This window comes from Montipora foliosa, chromosome 2 (genome assembly GCF_036669935.1).
Source record: "Montipora foliosa isolate CH-2021 chromosome 2, ASM3666993v2, whole genome shotgun sequence".
NCBI lineage: Eukaryota > Metazoa > Cnidaria > Anthozoa > Scleractinia > Acroporidae > Montipora > Montipora foliosa.
In genome coordinates, this window is record NC_090870.1 from 52,515,761 (window position 1) to 52,538,521 (window position 22,761).

General features: G+C 40.3%; 1 protein-coding gene across 2 annotated transcripts in view; it reads right to left on the reverse strand.

Moving 5' to 3' along the window:
* Window positions 1-22,761, reverse strand: part of LOC137993535 (E3 ubiquitin-protein ligase rnf213-alpha-like) — a 191,815-nt gene that overhangs the window by 28,392 nt on the left and 140,662 nt on the right. For both annotated transcript variants that reach the window (XM_068839453.1, XM_068839454.1), the window contains exons 37-60: window positions 22,193-22,326; window positions 21,917-22,012; window positions 21,227-21,397; window positions 20,869-21,035; window positions 20,464-20,686; window positions 19,470-19,825; window positions 17,747-17,905; window positions 17,069-17,225; window positions 16,903-16,991; window positions 16,653-16,788; window positions 16,457-16,564; window positions 16,085-16,170; window positions 12,092-12,277; window positions 10,319-10,490; window positions 9,673-9,888; window positions 9,206-9,342; window positions 7,309-7,814; window positions 5,283-5,750; window positions 3,531-3,694; window positions 2,281-2,487; window positions 1,642-1,856; window positions 1,192-1,300; window positions 708-799; window positions 85-321 (exon numbers count right to left, since the gene is read on the reverse strand). In XM_068839453.1, the coding sequence (XP_068695554.1) occupies window positions 85-321; window positions 708-799; window positions 1,192-1,300; window positions 1,642-1,856; window positions 2,281-2,487; window positions 3,531-3,694; window positions 5,283-5,750; window positions 7,309-7,814; window positions 9,206-9,342; window positions 9,673-9,888; window positions 10,319-10,490; window positions 12,092-12,277; window positions 16,085-16,170; window positions 16,457-16,564; window positions 16,653-16,788; window positions 16,903-16,991; window positions 17,069-17,225; window positions 17,747-17,905; window positions 19,470-19,825; window positions 20,464-20,686; window positions 20,869-21,035; window positions 21,227-21,397; window positions 21,917-22,012; window positions 22,193-22,326 (4,591 nt within the window). The remainder of the gene's footprint in view (window positions 1-84; window positions 322-707; window positions 800-1,191; window positions 1,301-1,641; window positions 1,857-2,280; window positions 2,488-3,530; window positions 3,695-5,282; window positions 5,751-7,308; window positions 7,815-9,205; window positions 9,343-9,672; window positions 9,889-10,318; window positions 10,491-12,091; window positions 12,278-16,084; window positions 16,171-16,456; window positions 16,565-16,652; window positions 16,789-16,902; window positions 16,992-17,068; window positions 17,226-17,746; window positions 17,906-19,469; window positions 19,826-20,463; window positions 20,687-20,868; window positions 21,036-21,226; window positions 21,398-21,916; window positions 22,013-22,192; window positions 22,327-22,761) is intronic.

A 22,761-nucleotide genomic window follows, 5' to 3' on the forward strand; every position in this document is an offset into this window, starting at 1 on the left:
GGCCAAAGTCATCACTTTAGTAATAACTTTATGTCACTCAATCGAAAACCGATCTGATTAGAAAGCATGTGAATAATAAGTTACCTTGAGCGTAAGAGCTGCTGAAGAAGGAAAGAACGCACCACAGGTGTTGCGTCAATTTGGTAATCAGGAAAAGGGGAGAAATCCCGTGTTTGTGTGCTTTGCTGACCAATCACATAGCGCATGAGATGAGAAAGAGCGTCTTCTTCCAATGCTCTCGACAATTCACCAAAACAAAACAATGAAACCAGCTCCATAAAAAAGGCGTTGCACCGACGACGATATTCGGATTCTTTGCCCCTTCATTTGAACAAACAGAGAACTATTAAAAAGTGTTGCGTAAGGCGGAAATCGAGCTATCACAGTCTATTACGAAGAGACTAAACATGAAAAACATAGATATTTAAAATTCGGAGCGAATTGTGTTATGATTTCAGTTATAATCGTTAACGAAGCAGTAACGAAAGGAAAGCCTGAAAAGCTCGGGCTTGAACGGGAACTAACGGGAAGTATATTCAAGCCTGAATTTTTCAGGCTTTTCTTAAAACACGGTTTCTTATCATTACTGGCTGTGTTATTGACACTGCGAAGTGATTTGTGAAGAATGTCGGATTATGGGCACCTGTATGATAGAGCAAAGATAAATAACAACGTGAAAAATATCATATTTAGACATTTTCTTTTACCTCTTTAGGGCCTCTTCACTGTAGCTTATCAGGAACTTCTCGATAGTCTTTAACGACGGCAGTGAAGAGAAGTCTGTTTCCTCCCCGAGAGCCTTCAAAAAAAATAATAAAATAAATAACAAGAATCCTTTTTGTTAATCGTACATGGGGTTGATCTTCAAAAGCAAATACAGAAAATTGCGCATAAATATCAATGGAATGTCAGTTTCCAATTAAACATTCTTGTAATACAAGAATACATGGGAAGCAACAGGAAGATTGAAACGGAAATGGGAAGGTGAGTGAGCTCCAAAATTACAAAATCAAAGCAGGACGATTTCCACATGAAAAGCACGCAGCGTTTTTAATTAAAAGCACTCAAACCCTACCTTACTTTGCACACAACTTCAAAATGGTCTATTTACGGCTTCTTTAGTTCTCAAAACGAATGTAATTTCTATTGATTAGGATGAACATATAATTGCATAATTACAAGTTAACTGACCTTCCACAGTCGAAGTACACTTTCCGAATTAAAGCCACTATTTTTTTCATTCAAAGAAGTCACATGTTCCACAAACAGCCTCACAGCTCCTGCTCTCTGCCACATCGACCTATACGCGGGCGGGTAACAAGACCAAAAAAATCTTCATTAAATAAGAACTTTAACGGACAACATGATTATTAGAGCGTTTAGCGAAACACGGATGCCACTGAGGTAAACTTTCTCTCCTGATGAACCGTTTAACCACCCCGTCCATGCATTACTACCACTTAATATATGCTGAGCAATGGTTAATTAACAAAATGCAGCCCAGCAATTCTGGAAATTAACAAAAGCATGATTGGTTTGATGAGAACGACAAGCAACTGCGATAGGAAAGAAATATTAATGTCAGTGTTGAAAAAAATTCCTTTACAAGTCGACTCTAAAGAGGATTACAGGACACTTTACCTGCAGACACCAATCAACATTTTTGCTTTGTCTCCATAATTTGAAGTCGTCTCGGTTGCAGCTTGAAACCTCTCAGTCCCCATCATTACTTCAACTGCTTGCCTGATTGACAGCACTCTGTCACACCACTTTCGAGCGGCGTCTAGGTCCAAGAACACTTCATCAGACGGGTTAAACTCTTCGAGGCAAATGTGCAGGGCAACAACGTCTAAGAGCTGCATCGATAAGAAGAAAACTTTTCACTAGTTTATCGAAAAATGTTCCTGACAGAAAGATCAAGTTTCGACACGAAAAGTGCCAAGGAGCTGTTTGGTGCTAAAGGAATGGCGAGGGTTAAGATGACTAAGGAAAACTGACTGCTTATATAACTGGCAGGGGGATGGGGGCGGGGGGGGGGGGGGGGGGATGAAATCCCAAGTACACTGGAAGGGTGACCACAGCAACCTTCTTATTGTAATAGAGGTTAGCCATGGTTCTGTACTTTGCATGAGCAGTAAAAAGTCTTACGAACCAAATACTGTTTCGAGTTTTGAAGGTTTTATTTACGATCACTTGACTCACTATCAATTATCAGTGAATTCACTTCAAGAGGGGCAATTCCTGATAACAACCGTCATGATCAACTTTATGTGTACTTACCACTTCAAAATCGTTTTCTCTGAAGTTTTCTCTCAACCTTGGTACAACATTTGGCTGGGCTTGCACAAGTTTTGCAAAACACCTCAGTCGTGACTGGATTCTACCGTGCCCCAGATGAATGAGGGCTATGTCCAATAACTCATTTCCATCTTCATCCTTTTCGAGCCCAAGTTCTCGAGCCGAGGAGATAACTGCCTCGCATACAAGCTGAATGAATCGAGGATAAACCAAGATTACCAAATTTATTAGCACTTTAAGAAGAATGAATTTTTTCAGGCTCATAAGCAGCTTAACGGCGATTATCATCGACCAAAAAATTTTTTCACATCTGCAGTTCAAATATATGGCATTTTGTACTAGCTCTATTGTTGTATCAATTGAAAATTACGTTAAAACTTGTTGGTTTATGTCTGTCGGGGGTAAAGGCCAGTTTACACGGTACAATTTGTCGCTCCGATTTTTCGGTCAGACGCCGTCGGAGCCCAAATCTTGGTCAAAACTTGACCAGCTCTCAGATTTGGATTCAGAGCTTATTTGGTAGAGTATCACTCTGTTACTGTGGAGGGTCGAGTCGAATCCCATAAAGATCTGAACTTTAAGTTTTCCCTTACGATTTTCTCCAGGGGCTCATGACCAGGCCCCAGCTTTTCAAAAGTTGGATAACACGATCCGGCGGATAAATCACAATCCACTGGATAGCGCAATTGGTTTCGCTGTTACTTATCCACTGGAGAGCGATTTATCCGGCAAATTGCGCAATTCATCGCTTGAACAACTGGGGGCAAGATGGAACCACTAATACTCCGATATGAGTGACCGTTTTCTCAAATCTGGTGTTTTTGTTTCGTTTTTTCTTCTTTTCTTTTTGTTTTTCTCTTCTTGTTACGGATGGCGGTCATGGCGGTGACTGCGTGATGCAGTCGTAGTCTATACGTACATTCCACCCTTGCTTACCATAGAGTCTCCAGTAGCTCAGTGGTTAGAGCATCCGAACTAGATCACGGAGGGTCGTGGGTTCAAATCCCATCTAGGGCTAGGAAGTGCGTGGAGGTAATGTGCAATGATTAACAAAGGGGCAAAACACTTCAAGGAGAAGCTTCTTTAAATATAAAGTAAAATGGTCCAAGAAACGAGGACTCCCACGACAGGCAAGCAAGTAAGTTCTCTCATTTCTTCGAAGTCTCTAGGAAAGTGTATGCGGGTACTTCCTTTATTTTAAAATGTTAATAAGAAAAATGACATTTGAAAACCTCGTGTTCGCGTGTGCTTGAGGGATTGTAAACCATGTGGACGTAGTCTGACAGATAAGGTAATGCTTGGAGATATTCATCTCGTAGTCCATCGAAAAGACGCCCTGTCTCCGAAGTTTTGATGAGATCTCTTAAACACTCAACCAGACAAGCACTGGATGTAGCTGTAAAGCAAACATCCGAAAGCAAAGTTACAGTAAATTCTGTTAAGTTTATGAACAATAGCTGACGTTGGACGTTTTCCATTCGAATATATAACTAAGGTTAAAATTCCGTAAATTTTAGGTGGGAACAGCGGTCTCAGGGTAACCGCTTAAAGATATTGGAGATATCATTAAGGACGTTCGCGCGAAAATCTTCTCACACTGAAAGTTGTTTCATTTCTCGCCTGAAGTTAGGTCATAAATTACTTATTCCAAAAATGAAAAAAAAATTGGGGGATCACCGCCTTTGTTTCGGAGAAAAAGGCAAGGGGAAAATGCCCTAGTTTCGATAGATAGGTCATCACAACAAGATGTAGCCCCATCTACTCATCCGTCGAAAATCATAAAAATAATACGTGAGAGTGAAGGTTTCTGTGCATAGAAATATAGAAGTGGGTTTTTCAGATAATTACATGCCGCTGGGGATGTCGTGAACAGTAGAGTTAATCTTCAACGAGCGTTTTCGCAAGCCCTACCGGTTGTAACCACTCAGGACACAAGGAAAGAAAATTTTTTAAAAAGATAACTTCTTACATTGTAATTTTTTTATTTCATCATATTTTGTCGATTGTAAGAAGAGCAAGTGATTCATGTCTTAAGAAATAGGGGTCACCGATGATCTAAACGAGTAAAATCGATGTGATTTGCGAAGCTCTCGGAAAATTTAGTGTGTCACGATTTTGCGTGACCTGTCGCTAACAGCAAGATATACCCAAAATTCTAGAATTTGAACACAAAAAATTCCTCCTCCACTGCTTTCCCTTCCCGGATTTTGAGTCGAATGGAGAGCTACCAAAATATTCTTCAGATGACATTGATGACTGACGCAAACAAGCCCTTAATATTTTGCTAAAATACCACTTAAGACAAGAATACAAAATGACAAACAATCGTTCACAGGTGATATCATGTTTCTCAACTTAGCTTACGTATCTGCACCTAACAAAAACTGAGAGATTTAGCTTTTCGTTAATGTTGCATTGCGTTAACGTGAACAAAGGAGAAACAGCAGGCTGCTCCGTGTCATAAAAGCGTGAAAGTTCTCTAATCTTACCCTTCTCTCTCTTTTGAAAAGTTACTTGTCAACTGTAGCTAATTGGAAGGAAATGAACTTATAATCCAACAAGTGTTTTCCATTCTTTTAAAATGAAGCATCTTTTAGACTGACGTTTGGAGTTTACGCGATGCTAATTTTCTTTAATATTACGATATACTTTTTTAAAATTAATTTCTAAAAAAAACAGATAAGCTAAAAATGGCAGCCCACGTTTTCGCAAAGCCCAGTTTCAATGTAGTATACAAAAGGGAAAATAGAGGATTACATGGCCGCGCGGATATACGAAATTTGTCTTCAAGTGTTGAAAAATATTCCACGAGTGAGCGCAGCGAACACCAACGAAATACTAAATAATTTCACGAAAGGCATCAAAAGGCGCGATTTTAATACATAACCATAGCAACAGTGATCTTTTCACGTGTGAAGATACCATGTTTTCGAGCAAAAGCTCACTTAGTCTTTCATTGGTGTTTATATAATAATATAAATTACCTGCCACGCTAGAAGCGCTTTGTAGCAGGTTGTCCACTTGTTGCTTGACGAGGAACGAAAACGGGAACATGCACTGGAATGTATGACCTCCGGCACCAGACCCAAGCACTTGTACCCGCTCGCGAACAGCATTTGTAACAGGAGAAATAATCTTGCTGTAACTCAGGTCCGAAATGTTGGGGTTTGCAAGAATCCTTAACCATACAGTAGGAAGCCAAGAGCTGCCGTTCTTCATCAAATTCAAGTTACTGTCTGTGTCGGTTAAAGCAATGATTTCAGCCAGGATTGGAACAACAGAGGAATAAACTCTTTTCCAGAGTGCTTTTCTGAAAGTACCCCACTCTTGTACACCTGTTCCCGACAGAGCTTCCGCATAAAGCCACTGGCTTGCACTGTAAGCAGTGCTTTCACTTTCTTTCAGAAGGTTGTACGTCCTTTGGACTAAGACACTAGCAAATGTCATCTCGTCTTGAAAAGAAAAAAAATTCCTTATAAATAGTGTTCTATACATGAGATCAAGTGTAGGTTCGTTGGGGCTTTTTCGTCTTCTATTTAAGGGTTTCCATACGTTTATTCCAGATAAGCGGCTGACAATGGGGGGATTGAGCGACTAAGACCACAGCGCGACCCCAAAACTCGACAGCCTGCTCGCGGGCTAAACAGAAGCTACGGGCAGCAGTAGACCGCTGGAAACAGGCTTTTATTAATACCCCTGGTACTAGGAAATAGCTGTTTTCATTTGATTGGTTAATCAAACCTTTTCGTTCGCCGTCAAACCATGTTAAAAGCAGGTTAACGATTGAAAAAGCAAACGAGATGCACGACCGCTTCCGTCTTTGAAAGAAGGGATACAACTTTTAGTGTCATTCTCGGAAAAGTCTGATTATAACGACGTTTCCCAACAGTTTCCACTTTTCAATCGAAAACAGCTGCGCGACTGTTCTACTGGAAAACGTAAAATACACCAACATAACAGGTGTTGCATGTTATCTCCACGATGTAAGTAAGCAAAACTTTTGTATCAAATTTACAAAGCCGAGATGAATCAACGTCAGGGAATGTCTCGAGTTCACAGATTGTTCAAGTGCTACTACAACCAAAAAATGAATTCTTTTCCTTTGGATTTCATAACTATGTTAACTAACACTCTAAGTTACCCAAGTTTTTAGCCTGGATTAAAAAAAAAAGACACCTGTTGATTTTAACTGGAATTTTCCTAGTTAATGGTCTGCCATTATTCAACTTTAAAATCTTGAGAGAGCTGGATCGAGGAGAAAATGGCATCAAAGACACTCTAGTTTAAAAGTGCATGTGTACGCGGCTGAATTAATATGAAGCGCGGGAGTTTCGGGCTTTCAGAGGTATAAGCTCGTGTTTGATGTACATGACAAGCTGCATTTACACGATGAAATTTTAAGCTAGTGAGTAAATCGCGTCACTTTTTCATTGATCCAGTCCTCTAAGTTCAAACTGGTCAGTTTTGAACGTGAGTAAAGACGGACTGTGAAATCCAAAAGTTACACTCAAATTAAACAAATTCTGAAGAAGAAGTAGTTTTTTTTTTTTTATCATAGTAGCTCTTTAACGTAGGAACTGAAAATGCAAGTTTTACGAGTAAAAATAAATAGAACCCCCAAAATAAGTGCTGTGTGACAATTTTTTTATGTCCAGAAATGCCCCAAATTAGATGCATGCGGATTTTCAATAAGCGTCACGAAGTGTCCCCTTGCTCATCTTCCCAACTTAAACGTCAATCATGTCGCGGAATACAGACAATTTAGTCACAAAGTGTCCCCCAAATGCTGCTTATTAAGTAAAGATTACCTACTGCATTTACCCAAAGCTTAAAATAACGCCAACCTTCATCTTTACCTTGTTGTTGAAAAAAGGTAGCAAATGCTTAGACTTAAAGGGACACTTTGTGTCGGATGTCAAAATTGGGCGTGCATCTCATTAGGTGCATTTCTGGACATAAGTGAATTTTTTAGAGCAAGCATCATGTTGGCTCAACATAGTTTATAATCACCGTTTATCCTTTCAAAGTTTTCTGGTAAGAGTTGTAACAAAAGTTCTATTCTCTGGGTAGATCGATCACATGAACCAGCTTCGTTATCGACTCTGCAAGCTGCATCTTGGACAGAGTTTCGCAAGAGATTAACAGCCAACATTTGTGCTTTTTTGCCCGTCCCTGGTTGCATTCTAAACAATTCGCTGATTGGTCTGTCAATCAAATGCTCAATGGATGGTGTGTTTCCGCCTGGAGGACGAAGCTCGTCAATGTGAACCGACATCCACTTTCCACCTTGAAAGCCCACAAAATTACAACATCCGCCGGAAATTCTAGGCAGTTGCACTACCAGAACGATGTGGACTGGTTCAATTTTGGCAAGATCGAGGAGTTCAGGTGCATTATTTCGTTCTTCCATGAGAATGTGTCTTGCACCAGCGATCAAACTGAAATTGTCATCACCCGAATCGCACTGAACAATGAGAATACCAGGACAGCCGCCCCCAAGGCGTTCAAAAAAGCATCTGTAACGAAGGTACAACACACGTGAGACCGACACACACGAATTCAATATTCAGTATTTTTCATTTTTGGGAGACTGCTTATTCCTTGGTTTATTCAAAAGGTGCAAGAACGTTCAAACTTCAGTAGTTAAATCGTACAACCCAAAAGAGTATCTCTTGGATATTCCTAGAGTTTCCACGGATTCTAAGGTAACCAGCTTCAGCCCACAGATGAACAAATTTCGTATTTTGATAAGATTGAATAACGATTGCTTATTTTTACATGAGCTCGGACTCCTTTGTTCCTTTCGGGGGGAATATATTACATAACCCCCAAATCAACTGTCCGAAATGCTGGGTACGGGGCTATTGAACAGCTAATTTAAATGCGAGGGGATTATGTCTTAATATGCAAGGGGGATAAGTGACTTATCACCCTTGCATATTAACACATAATCCCTTCGCATTTTAATTAGCTTTTCATGAGGAACAAATTATGAGTACTTCATGAAGTTGCCCTTTTAGTGTTTTGTGGTATTCTTGCTTCATTCCTCGCCTGAATTTTCTTGTCGGTTACAGTAGTGATCCCTCGGCCGGAATCTTCTTTATCTGTAAAAAGGTCGGTCAAAAGATCCTCGGTGCGTAAATATTGAAATTGTCAACTGCTATCTCCTTGTCTGCATCCGCAAATAAAGATTCAAAGTTGTTTTCCGAAAGGTCAATTGACCTGCTGCCGCTAAAACTACTTTGAGTGATAAACAGTTCTGACTTTGAATCACTGAACATTGCTACCCTGTTCTTAGCATTCACTACGAACAAGACGAGCAACTAATTCGAAATGCGACTTTAAAAAATTAACATAATTAAAAGGCCGAGAAACTTGTGAATCCCACTAGTGCCAGCATGGAGTGTTGAAAAACAAAAGAAAGATGAACAATAGAGGAATTTTTCTTCAGTGTATTTTTGCATCCATTGAGGAATCCTCGCCAATGTAAAAATAAGCCATTTATCGGCCTTCAGCTCGTGGTCATGTGATTTATTCCCCTCGTGCGTTGCCCGATGGCGCAGCCCTCGGGCAACGCACGAGGGGAATAAATTACATAACCCCTCGCTTCAGGCCGATAACCCTTACATAACTGATTTCGTTTGTAATAACTTACTAATTGACGTCAGCCCTTTGAGGAGCTTACTTTTGGGATTTCCAGGAACATTAAAACAAAGGATACAAATAAACATCATCACTAATATCATCATGAAGAATAAGGGCAGCTGTAGCCGGATGCTCGACTCAAACTTTCAAGTCCGGCTCCATGTCACTCAGCTGTGCTTCCAACCCACCCACCCTCATCCATTTGAACTTTAACAACGTAAATTACAAAACATTAAGGAGATTTAGAAAACGAGAATGTTACCTGACCAAAGTCCTAAATTGTTGCTCAGTTTGGAATTGTTGAAGTGTCATGAACTCGACTGTTGAAGGACGAAAAGCCGTTTGGTCGCATAAAACGGACAGATCATTCTTGGTCAGCAGGCGTGAATGGGTTGTGATCTAAAATTTGGAGTGTCATTGACACAAAAAGAAGCACTCATGACCACAGATGAAGAGGTAAAAAGTAAAACTAAAAATGGAAAGCTGACTCAACTTTTTTGCACGGAACGGGCGAGAGGTAAGTTTTCAATACTCATATAATTGTGGCCCTCCAAGGAAACGATATCAACTCAAACCAATTAAATGTTGGATTTGGCTAAGAGGGTACTAACGGAGTACCTGGATATTGGGAGCTCTTGATGAAGAAAAAAGAAACAACAAACCCAGGAGGATGTCAAATATGCGCCCCAATTCCCCCCCTAAGTGATTCAAATAAATTGATCTACTCACTTGGACAAGCAGTCCCTCTTGTCTTCTCTTTTTAAGGTGAGCTTTGTCAGATTTGAGCATATGACTCATGAACGCCGCTAAACTTGAATGCTGCTGCTCATGAAAGTAAACGTTCCAAATCACTTTGGCCTCGGCTTTTAGGCCACTCGCTGGAAGACGAGCAATTGCATCAGGTGTAGCCATTTCAAGAAGCATGTTCTTACATCTTCGTACCATCTCAAATGAAAATAGAAGCAAGTTGAACAAAAACATTACACAACGTACCATGGACGGCAACGTCTACAACGTGCCTATAAAACAACGGCTACCGGCTCACACTGTACTATTAATTTCTTCATGCAGTGATAAGCTGTTACAGTCACTTTTTTACTTAGGTGTTGCCACTTCACACTAGTGTTTTGCGGGAAAGAAACGCACCAAAACATATGATGAAACGGAAGCCGGAGCGATTGTAGTAATTCAGGATTATTTCGTGTGTTCTGCTTGGTACCGATGATGGATGCTGTTTCCTTTTAAGCTCGCTCCGATCACGCTCAACAAATGATGAATTATGATGTTAAAGAATAAAAAACAACGTAATAAACAAGTTTTGAATCATAAATAACCGAATAGTGTTTTATTATTTACGACATTATTTTGCCCGTACTTTATTTTCCCAAGGATCCTCTGTTTCGTCTTCGCAAGAGTCGTCCTCCTCTTCTTCTATCTCTTCTTCTTCTTCCCGTTCTTCTTCAGGATCATTGCAAACTTGCATCACAACAGAAGGAATAGTGTCTTCATGAAATCCAACAAAAGAGTCTTCAATCGAGAAAACCCTTCTAAAAAGGACCAAAGAAACGATGAACAACACTTTCAGAAAATTAAACTATATTCCCCTAAAACGATATGACACTCCTTCATAACAGCGACGTCTCTCGTGACGTCACCCACTGTTATTAAGATGCAAACCAGAAGTCAATTAGCTGTTGAAACAATGACTTCTTTTGTTCCGTGGTTGTTTATGTAGAGATTATAGCGTGTTTAAAAGAACGCTGACTTTTTATTTCCCAAATTTGGAATTTGGAATACGAAATGATGATTCTTCTCTACTCTCTCAAATTCCATAATAAATCTCTATTAGCCCCCCCCCCCCACCCTTTTCCTTCAAAGAAAAAATGAATAGGCATTGTTTTTGATTTCCCTTGGGACATCTTTATATCCCAGGAGCAATTGCTAACAATGATTATGCAAAATTTTCGGGTTGACTGAGTCATGGAGAGCGGACTTCGCCGTATGACATGACCTCGGGCTATTCTCGAGCACCCAAAAGATGAATTGGACAAAAAAGCTACAAATTTGCACAGAAAGATTATGCATCACGTTCTTAGTATTTGCTTTTCTGGCTGTAAAGAACTTGGATATTTAGAAGTAACGAAATCCTTTAAAATCGCACCGCACAGCGCAGGACGTATTCTTAACATACCACAGGGGGCCCGGACAAACTGTGTGACCGTTATATCTTTCACATAATTTCGAGAAAATCCAAGTTTTCTTAGTAAAATACAAGTATTTCTACCTGAAGTGTTCTTTGTGGTAATCCTTGTGGCTGACAACGACGAATTTTAGTGATTTCAAGGGTTTGTGTTCGACGTTCACCTGAGCGTATCAATAGAAAGACAAGGGTGGAAAGCTCGATTTCGGACCGTTCCAGCGCCGAGCCGATTTTCACCAACAAATTCCCATCGTACAGGTTTCAAATCACGCGCCAGGAAAGCCGAAACCCAGAGGTTTCCTCTCGTACAATTATATCTGAAACCCGTCCAAAACTCGAAGCGCTAGACCTTAAATAATATCAAAAAATCCAGCATCCGAAGCTCCAAGGATGCGTGGCTGGATTTTCGTGTGCCGGCTTGCGGCCGTCACGCCGTTTGCCCCTCTCTGATTGGATGATAAGAAGTGAAAATCAGCTTGGCGCTGGAGCGGTCCGAAATCGAGCTTTCCACCCTTGTCTTTCTATTGATACGCTCAGGTGAACATCGAACACGAACCCTTGAAATCACTAAAATTCGTCGTTGTCAGCCACAAGGATTACCACAAACAACACCTCAGGTAAAATTATTTGTATTTTGGTATAATATGTGATCATGATAGCACTACGATATCTTGGATTTTCTCCAAATTATGTGAAAGATATTAACGGTCACACAGTTTGTCCGGGCCCCCTGTGAACATACAGGGCCGTACGGCTTTTTCCGGCCCTCCTCTCGCTAATGCGTACGACCCTCATACGGGGATTTTCCCAATAGTTAAGCAATGAAAGCGCACGCGGGGCCGTACGGGCCATATGATAAGATGACTTAAGCATCAAACAGAAAAGAAAATAAATGTCTCATTGTATACACAAAAGCAAAGGGCAATTTGACGCGTGTGAGCCATTTACCTGCTGCGTTTCTTTGGACCAGTCACTTCAGCAAAGTCATTCACCCAATTTCGAAGTTTCTCAACCAGCTGCATCTGCTCTGAAGTTAAGCCCGTTGATGTGACCAGGAAGTGTTTCTCCAAACGGTTTATCAGAGGAATGGGAAAACTGTTGTAAACCACCTCCTTTTCAGCGATAACTATTAGCCTAATAACAACCAAAGTTGGTTTAACGAATAGCAGAAGACAAATGGAATGTAATAAGGTTTGTTTACCTCATTAAAGTGCTAGCCAATTTATAAACAATTATAAATTAAAGTTCATGTGACAACCATGACCTCTGCGAGGGATATGCATTTGAGCCAAGGCTTTCTCCGTTACATAGCAACCTTGTTTCACGTGAACGTCACACCATGCACCTCATCCAATCACATTCTAGGTGCCTTGTGCTTTGGACTAGTCTGTCCAGTCCCACCTTTGCCACTGTCATTCCAGTTCTGTCTTTATTGCGAAAACACTTAAGCTCAGAAGATTCTTCACTCAAATTTCGAGAATGATTTCAGACGATTTTTAGTACAGTTCTAAGACAGTGTGTTCGTAGGTGTTTGATGTGCATCTTCCCTGTTCCTCGAATCGATCGATACTGTGGCGCTACCAGCTTTCACAAAATTATGCAAGGCGGTTCATTTCCCGCCAGTGCAATCGTTAAGGACATAATTATCCATCTGGTTTATTGCCGTTCTTTCGGCTCTACGACCGTCGACGGGGATTCGATAGACGCTCGAACGCCAGCTTCGGGACTTGAAGACCCCCTTACCTGGTCCACAAATTACGGATGTCTCAACAACTCATTCTTGTCGAGCGAACAGCACAAGGACACTTTTCACAGACGGCCAAATGCAGACGATACGACCACCCTGGACAACTGCTGAGGGACACTGTGCCATAGAGTTGGAGTGTTTGAACTTTGGCTGCTCCTCTCACTGTGGTGATAGTAGTTTAATTCCTCTGATTGTCATTTTAGTGTTTCATCTTTCACTTCTAAATTTTTTGTGGCGATAAAAGTTTAATTATTACTTCAGTGTTTGACTTTTAAATTTACATGTATTGTGGTCTTACAAGTTTAATCCCTCTGCCTGATATTTCAGTGTTCGATCTTTGACTGCTGAACTTATTGTGGCCATAGACGTTTGTTATTTTAGTTCTGCTTGTTATTTTAGTGTTTAATCTTCGTCTTCTGAATTTATGGCGGCCTTGCAAGTTTAGTCCCTTCGATTTGATATTTCAGTGTTTGTTCCTTGACTTCTGAATTTATTGTGGCCTTACAAGTTTAATTTCTCTCTGATTGATCTTATCGTGTTTGATCTTTCACTGCTAAATTAAGTTTAATAATAATTATTGTTATTTAGTCATGCTTGTTGTTTTAGTGTTTGATCTTTGAATTATGAATTAATTGAGGCCTTACAAGTTTAATTCCTCTGATTGATATTTTAGCATTTGATCTTTGACTACTGGCTACTTTGACCATAGAAGTTCAATTGTTCTTTTAGTTCTGCTTGGTGTTTCAACATTTGACCTTTGACAGCTGAATTTATTGCGGTCAGGGAAGTTTAATTCCTCTGATTGATATTTTGGTGTGTGATCTTGACTTCTGAATTTATTTTGGCCATAGAAGGCTACTGTAATTGTCATTTTAGTTCTGATTGTAATTTTAACGTTTGATCTTTGACTGCTGATTTCACTGCGGCCAGGGAAGTTTAATTCCTCTGATCGATATTTTAATGTTGGATCTTTGACTGCTGCATTACATATTATTTTAGTGTGGCAATAGCATTGTAATGTTATTGTTATTTTAGTTCTGCTTGTTTTTTAATGTTTGATATTTGACTTCTGAATTTATTGTGGCCTTAGAAGTTTCATTCCTCTAATTGATATGCTAGTGTTTGATCTTTGACTTCTGAACCTACTGTGGCCATAGACGTTTAATTCCTCTGCTTGTTATTTTAGTGCTTAAACTTTGACTGCTGAATTTATTGTGGCTATAGAGTCTTGGAGCTATAAAACATAGGGACTTCCAAGAACACAAGGAATGACACAGACTTGCTGACTAGGTGCAAACTTTAGTTATCACATAATTTTTTCCGTAGGTAAGAATGTAATACTTCCCTTTCCCCATGGTCTAGTGCCGCTGCATTAGTTGAGGAATACGTTTCAACATATTTTTTGCCACATCTAAAGAGTGGTTTTTGGTGGTTTTTCGTATCTGGCACGGCACAGTAGTGTATACTGTTTACATGTTACATAATTTTCAGTTACACGCAGTATCCAGTTTGTAATGACTATTTTAATTCTGGAAGTGCTACGGAAACTAGTGAGGGGATATTATTCCTCCTCGATTGTTTCTCAATTTTAATTTTGTTTTGTTTGTCCTGGGAAAACACACTTTGTGTTCCTGTGGGGAGGAAAAGGCCAAATGGACGATTTGCAATGTTAGTTTGTGGTTGGTTCGTCAATGGGGAATACACTTCGTGTATTTGTGGGGTGAAGTGTTCCCATGCGGGTCACCCTTTGCCCCATAGACTTACTGTACTAGGGTTGTGTGCCTTCTAATCGCGCAAGGTTACCATAGAAACCAGGGGGCACAACCCTAGATAAGTAAGGACCTCTCATGTGAGGGATTGTAACCTTCTGAAGAGGATTCTGGCCTTGGGGATTGTGCCCCCTTGGCGAGAATTGTAGCCTCGCATTGCCAACGTGTTGTCATGGCCTTGGGGATTGTAACCCCTTGGAGAGGATGGCGACCTCCCTTGCCGGCAACTTAGTTATCCTACCAAGTGAAGCTATGATCTTCGCAGTTATGAACGCAATTTTTACAATTGCGTAGAGAAGCCTGAAAAATTCAGGATTTCAACGGGGTTTGAACCAGTGACCTCGCGATACCGGTGCGACGCTCTAACCAACTGAGCTATGAAGCCACTGACGTTGGGATCTGGTCATTTGTGGGTTCTAATGGTCCCGTGAGGAATGAATCATGATGAAAAGGTATATGAAATGAATCATATATGAACTGCGGATATGATATCAATGAAGCTATGATCTTCGCAGTTATGAACGCAATTTTTTCAAACCCCGTTGAAATCCTGAATTTTTCAAGCTTCTCTACGCAATTGTAAAATTGCGTTCATAACTGCGAAGATCCTAGCTTCACTTGATTTCATATCCGCAGTTCATATATGATTCATTTCATATACCATTTCATCATTTAGTTATCCTACCTCTTCATGTACAAGGAAAGGTTACGTTTATACAAACGTTGGCCGTGTAGCACTTACATTTTAAACAGAAATAAAATTTAAAATATAAGTGCTGCACGGCCAACTTTTGTATAAACGTAACCTTTCCTTGTACTTGTACATGTTCATTGCCGTGCCTTTAACATCTTCAGTTCCCACGGCCTGCTCCCGTCTGACCTTGTAGCTTAGTCGGTAGAGCGGCGGAGATCTAACCCGAAGGTCGTGGGTTCAATTCCCATCCTGGTCAGAGTTTTTCTCTGCCCTTCTGTGGGCCCATTTCCATCAGTAGGGCTAACGCTCACATGGTTTATATGGGATAGAAATCTAGCACTTCACATTTCACTCTATTCAGTTAACTACCTTTTCATGACCTGCTAATGGAGTGCTTAATCTCCTACCCCATTACCCCACAAACTGTTGTCTCTTACACTTGTTATCATGGGTTGGAAACATTAAACTAAGATGAAAAAAAAAATCCAGTTCTCGTTTTTCTTCACATTTCGAAAGCACTTGGGTTGAATGCACAACAGGCTAAACTTTTTGTAGTAATTTAAGGAGGAAAACTGCTAAGGTCATGGGTTTCAGTCCCATTTAAGGCTGGATATTTTGTGGGTGGAAGGAGGGTGCGGCTGTTTTCAACATCATTCAGCAGAAACCAACCACCCAAAAAGATACTATCAAAATGAAGAATTAAGATGTGCAAAAACTATTGTGTCCCTCACTTGAAATCATCATGGACGCGGCATTTAACACGGTGGGTGCCAAGACCAAGATCCACATACTTCTGTCCTCCAAGATACACATAGTACTGAAAATAAATTTCAATTAAGCTATCAGTGGTGAGTTAAAAAAGAAACTGGTCCTGCATTGGTAAGAGAGTGAAGCTGTACTATTTTGTATCAAATGAGTTAATTGACAATGTTACCATTGAGAGGGTCAAACCTACCGTTCCATAAGTTAGCCCTTTAAGGTGATTTCCCCCAATGATGAATTACAATATGGCACAATAGAATCGCTTCACACACATCAACGAGACAAAATATATCTGGTAAACATGACTTCCAGGCCACAAAAATGGAACACACGTTTCCTACCTGATTGAGTGCGTCATACAGACTCTCGTAGAGACTTTCCAAGTTCAACAAAATAACGGTTCTTCCAGTTTCCATGCAAACTTTGATTCGATTTATGTTGCGACAGATCTAAAACCATTCAAATAAACAAGTTTTCAGCAAAGTAACTCATTACCACACGAGCCATTTCCTTGGTTTTGCCACCCAATGGTTATACCTGTGTGTACTCCTGGTCATTTGGAAAGCTACTTCCGAAAATCACTACTGCATCATCTGACGTCTTCAAGAGCTGCTGCTGCATGATTCTTAACGCTGCATAATTTTCAGTAAGGATCAACAGATAGCGATTCTCACTGAAAGAGATTTAACAAGTCAAAATTATTAAGAAAAATCCTGGCTAAGGAAAGCGGAACATGTCTTTCTCGGAAATATAAAGAAATGATAAGCGTCAAGGAATTCTAATATACCTGAAATTAGTTTGGTCCGCCACATCTTCCCTCGCAAGACTTGCTTCAATAAGTCTGATCGTTGTTAAGCTCCTAACTTCTGGATCGTCCTAGTGAGCAAACGGAAAAAATTACAACAAACCGCCGTCCCTTGAAGATCGTTATTTGTAAATTAGCCTATACTCACATCGGAATCCTGGATGTTGGCCATTTGACGTTTGAATATTTGCACTGGCTTTCTTTCAATAAGACCACCAAAGTTCCTCCTAATAGCGTGTTCAAGCTGATGCCAACCAGGTCTTCGGCCAGATTTAGCAGCAATAGCATAAACCATCTTGATGAGGCTTCAATGAAATACAAAAGAATACTATGAAAGTGAGAAGTGGTGGTCGCACTTATCTGGAAAATTTAAGCAACTGTCTCTTATAGACACCTGGAAAATTCAAATGGCTCCAATAGGATTCGAAAACATGAACTTTGCGATTCCAGTGCAAGGCTTTACCAAGTGAGCTATGAAGCCAATCAGAACACTTCAAATATATATACATTTATTTCAATCATCTACTCCTTTCGCGAGAACACTTGAGCCCAATAAATTGACCTGCTCCGAACTGAGTGGCTTCATAGCTCAGATGGCAGAGCATTGCGTCGGCATCTCAGAACTCATGGATTCGAATCCCGTTGGATCCACCTGAATTTTTTACGCGACAATTGCTCAAAATCAGATTGTCCTGATAAGTGTAAGGATCACTTCTCAATTTCGTCTTTGACGCGCACTTCATGATCTCATACACAAAATACGAGATACCATGTCAGTACAATACTGTCAAACATAAAATTCTTTAAAAAATTCAAAATTTTATACCTGTAAAAGTCACGAAGCCCAAAAAATTCTTCTTTGCCACATCTTTTCAACGTTTCAAAGTCCTTCTGCTCTATGTAAAGTTCTGCATATCCATTTGCCAATGGAGGTATCAGTGGCTGAATGAGGTTTTTAATTCTTTTGTCTGTTGAGCAAATACCTCTGTAAAGCAAGCAATGAAGATAAGCACCAGAACTAACCAGCCCTTTAAAACAAAACGCGGCACTAGGTAGCTAACACAAAGTTAATTAGTGTGACTCTCGTAACACTGTAAACACAAATCAAATGTTGGTTTTTAAAGGGAGGGAAAGACGGAGAAACACCTTTCGGTACAGATTAAAGAAGCAACAAACTCATCCCACATATGACGGGAATCGAACCCGGGCAACATTGGTGAGAGGCGAGTGCTCTCACCACTGCCCCATCCCTGCACCCCCTAGGAAACAAGACAATTATTAATCTGTGACTGAAATACGTAAGAGTACCCGACGAAAGATCATGCATGACCCCGGTTGCGAGCAACTTTAGCAGTTGCAAAGGAAATGGCACAGCCAGTTTGGTTTAGAGTTTGAAAGTTGTGGTGCCAATGAGGACAAAGACAGGGAACCAATCAGCTCATTAAGGTATTGCAAGTCTTGCGACTGTTGATTTAAACCACTACTTCGCAACAAATGCATCTCCTCTTAAGGAGGCTCGAAATAGTTTCTCCCTTTTTCAAACAAATAAACATATTCTGTCCTTAGATACAGTTAGGGCAATCATATCAAGACGAAATTTGGCCAGGGTACTAAGTACCTATCGTAGATTTCTCACATTATGTTTTCCTCCAAAATAATGTTACCATGGCAACGATATTAGGCATTTCTTTGAGCCTTAAAATCAACATATGTTGTCCTTTTTGAAGAAACGGGACGGTGAAATTTTCCCATTCAGCGTTACCAGATAATGTTAGAAATACTCTCTAAAATATTTAAAATTCAACAAAATCTGTAGGTCAGTTTTTCAGATAAATAACTTTTTTTGAATTTTGTCTCTAATTTTTTTTTTCAACTACAGAATTTTTTTAAATTTGAAAGACAAACGGTTTAAATTAATCTTAGCTAACATGCAAAAAATGAAAAAAATTTACCGTCCAGAAGCAGAGATATAAACGAGTAAAGTTGCAAAATCAGGAAAAATTAGGGGGTTACAAGATCAGCATTTACGCATGCGTCACCCGCTCATTCGAGTCCGCGCGCGCGTGGAGCTACAGGTCAACACAAACGGATTTAAGTGACTATTAAACCGTTTCAGTAGAATTTTCGTAGTTTTCGTGAATAGGAGATGTCTATTTATATTCCATGTATATAGGAATTGGAGAACTGGTAAGCGAAATTAGCGGTATTTGTTTATTTCTGGTGACCCATTTGAATCATGAGCTGACGCAAGCAGCTTACGAATTGCGTGTGTGGCTTACGCGCGCGCGCTCAGCTGAAAACCCATTCGAGCCTCCTTAAGCCAGAAACACTTTCTACATGCATTATTGTCAGAGACCACGAAGAATAGCTTCAGTTGTTAGTTCCTTATTTAGTGCATCTTAGAAAACGCACCAATAGACGAAAGAAACAACCACAATAAACAGCGTTGCCCGAGTCAGTTATCACCGGATAATGAGTCTTAAGTGCAAAAATGGCTATTCTCTGCTCTAACCGAAAAAAAGTCGAACGGAAGTGGGTTAACAACTCACAATGCACTGTCCACTAGCTCTGGTACATCAGGAACTCCACGTGACAACATGATACCACGGTTCATCTTGGCAGGGTCCAAGGCCCAATTCGAAATCCCAATAAAAGCTACTCGTTGGGGTTTTTCTTCAGTTTCGATGACGTCATCTGACGAAGTCACACCATCCTCTAGTAGAGGATGTAATGTCTTAAGAGGCATCAGTGGCGAGTCCTCTGCCAGGCCAACTTCATCAAGGGCCACAACTGAAACAAAGCTGTCCAGGTTTTTTCCATCTTGTAGCTTCCTGCATTGGCGAAAAGTCCCCACGATACCGTCAGGGGTTGAAAGCGGACTACATTGGTATGATGCCATATGGACCTGCGGTTAAAAGCCCTATTATTCACAGACGCAGGGAAAATTATATTAAAAAGTTTGCTCAAAGAAGAAAAGTTTCATATATCTAAAACAAAACAAATAACGAGGTAGTTACTCGATACATTCCCCCGCCTCGAACTTAACAAACAAGTCACTGCATAACAAAACAAATACTCCGACATCGACCCGAAAAAATTGTTCAAAAGTGCTGTTGAAAAGTTGAAAGTGTTCCGTGAGGTCGCATGAACTGACCCCTCTCATAATACATTATTTTATCATTTTCATTCGAGACATAAATATCCTAAACAGTTGCAAACATCAAACATATTACGCTATTTTTTTCCTCGAAAAATCGTATTTCGTGCGTTTTGACTCACAGGGTACCTGAATACGGCCCTTGATAGCCAAAACGAGAAAATTGGGGGCAAGTTTAAGATTCGTATGTGACGGAAGGTAAACTACTTGCTATTTAAATGACTTGGAAGAGAAGGTGGTTTAAACCGAATTTGAGTATTCGCAGAACCTTCGAAGACCTTCGGCTCTTAAGTTCGCCCCTCCAACCAAAGGCTAGGGAAGTTACACATCTCTTTTAGCTTGAAAAGTCGTTGGGGGTATTTTTCTGTTGATCCCAGGCGATTTACCTGCTTGAGGGTTCTGAAAAGCTCAGATCTGGCAGCATCGCCTTGCATATTGTCAGCTACAACGGTCTTGGCCAGAGATTTTGAGCTTCCCGGCTTACCAACCACAAACAATGGAATCCTTAGTTCGATACACACCACCATCATGAAAACGTTTTCGCTAAGGGCTGTGTTGCGTGCAATGTTCGGGCCCAATACTAACTCGTTCAGCACAGCTCGCTGGCAGCTGACAAAAAAAAATTACAATGGTCAAGAGCATTAAAACTGCTACACATGTGCTTTGGCAAAGAAGACAAAAAGTTCAATTTCAACTGGTTGTTTATGGTGGAAGATCATTTCGAGTAGATGGCATTACAAGAAAAATGATGCGGTCTTTCATCTATGTAATTGTTCGAAGGCCGTACTTACCTTGAAATTTCGCGAAGAATCTGCTTTTCGCCACCAGAAAGTGCACATGGAGCTCCGAAGCTCTGAGCCACGACCTCTCGAAAATCTTGACGTTTGTCTTGCAGCTTAGCGTGATAACAAACACCAATTGCTAGCACCAAGGAACGTGTCATGGGGTCGATAAGCACCTGCAAAGAGGTACGTTTATGGTTCTGTGCAAGTTTATGCATTTGTAGATCCCCTCAGCATAACATACATGAGGAAAAATACAAACGAAATACCGGGTCTCTCAAGCTGACTTCAAAACGGGTGTACCAGAAGGTTTTTTGACTGTTCCTGTCGCGAGTTTTGGTTCAAAAGGGAAAGAGGATAAACTCACCTCTTCATCGATGTCATCATCCTCTTCGTCAGCATCGTCACCATCCTCTCTTCGCTGTTCAATAATCACATTCCTCATTAGTCTTCCAAGAATATCCACATGGTTATAAAACCATACCATCACTTGCATGGCTCTCTCGACGTCACGTAGACTGACAAAACTGCACTCGTCCTTAAAAAAACAGACATTATAAACACAGCACTTCTCTTGCATTGTATAAAGCAAAGAAACTCTTATCTAATGAAGTCGATTTTACCGCAATGTGGGCGTTTCGACTCTGTCCCTGTTTCTGTCCCGGTCGTCCGTGCGGATTCCATTGGCAAACAAAACATTGCGGTAATTTTGGATTGTCTTTTTAATTACCACTGACGAGTTCAGTAACATACCCCTTCAGCTAGTCAAAAGCTAGTCTAGCTAGCTATTTCCGTTGGGAGCATCCTTGACTCCCAAATAACGTTTGGTAAATTTTGGTGAAATTTGCGAGTTGTTTCACTGGTAACTAAGAATTTAAACGAGTTTAAAGGAAGACAACCCCAAAAAGGGCCAACCTAAGATGAACAGTATTTCTTTGACGGTGGGACTACAGCTTGTGTCCCGAAATTCTGTTTGACTCTACCCTTTACGGGCACTGCTCAAATAATTTCACATTGACTTACCTAAAGAATTTCTGGGAAAATCTTATCAGCTTACCGATTGATCTCTCATGTACTCTTGAGAAGCTTCCAACACAGATGCGACGGCTCGGACTGTTGATGAATCACCTGGTAGCTTGTGTTCGTGCAGAATCTGGAAAAAAAACGTTATCCGGTAATTTCACAATATAAACTAGTCTTTAAAATCTTTTGTTCCTCTCACAACTGTGTTAATTTAACTTGTTCAGTTTCTCTGGTTAATGTGCATTGTTTTTACTCTTTCTGAATTGCAGCGAAATTCTTTAAAATCAGGTCCGGTCGAACAGGTACTCACATAGCGGCTGACAATCTGATTGGTGTAAAGGCTCTCCACTTGGTGACTTAGCTGGCCAAAGTCCCAAATCAGCGGGCGCATACTTCCTGGAAGAGCGTGCACGCGGTACACTAAATGGCGCAATGGAATGTGTCCTGTTAAAAATTGCAATGACAATTAAATTAGAAGAGGCGTAGGAAGTTTTTCATCTTAAGGTTAAAAGTAAATTGCTCAGAAAAAAAAAAAAAAAAAAAAAAAAAAAAATATATATATATATATATATAGAGAGAGAAAGTGTAGGAGAGAAACCCTGACAATGCACACCCCAAATAATCAATTTTTAAGAATAAATGGTTGTCCTGGTGGTGTAGTGGTGATCACACCCGACTAGTAATGGGGGGACGTGGGTTCAAATCCCGCTCAGGGCAAATTTTCTTTCAAACATTTATTCTTAAAAATTGATTATTTGGGGTGTGCATTGTCAGGGTTTCTCTCCTACACTTTCTCTAAAATTGAAATTAGCCTGTATCCTTCTAGGATCCTTCCTTGTCATCCGCTAAGTTGACTACGGTCGTGCATCATTAACTTGA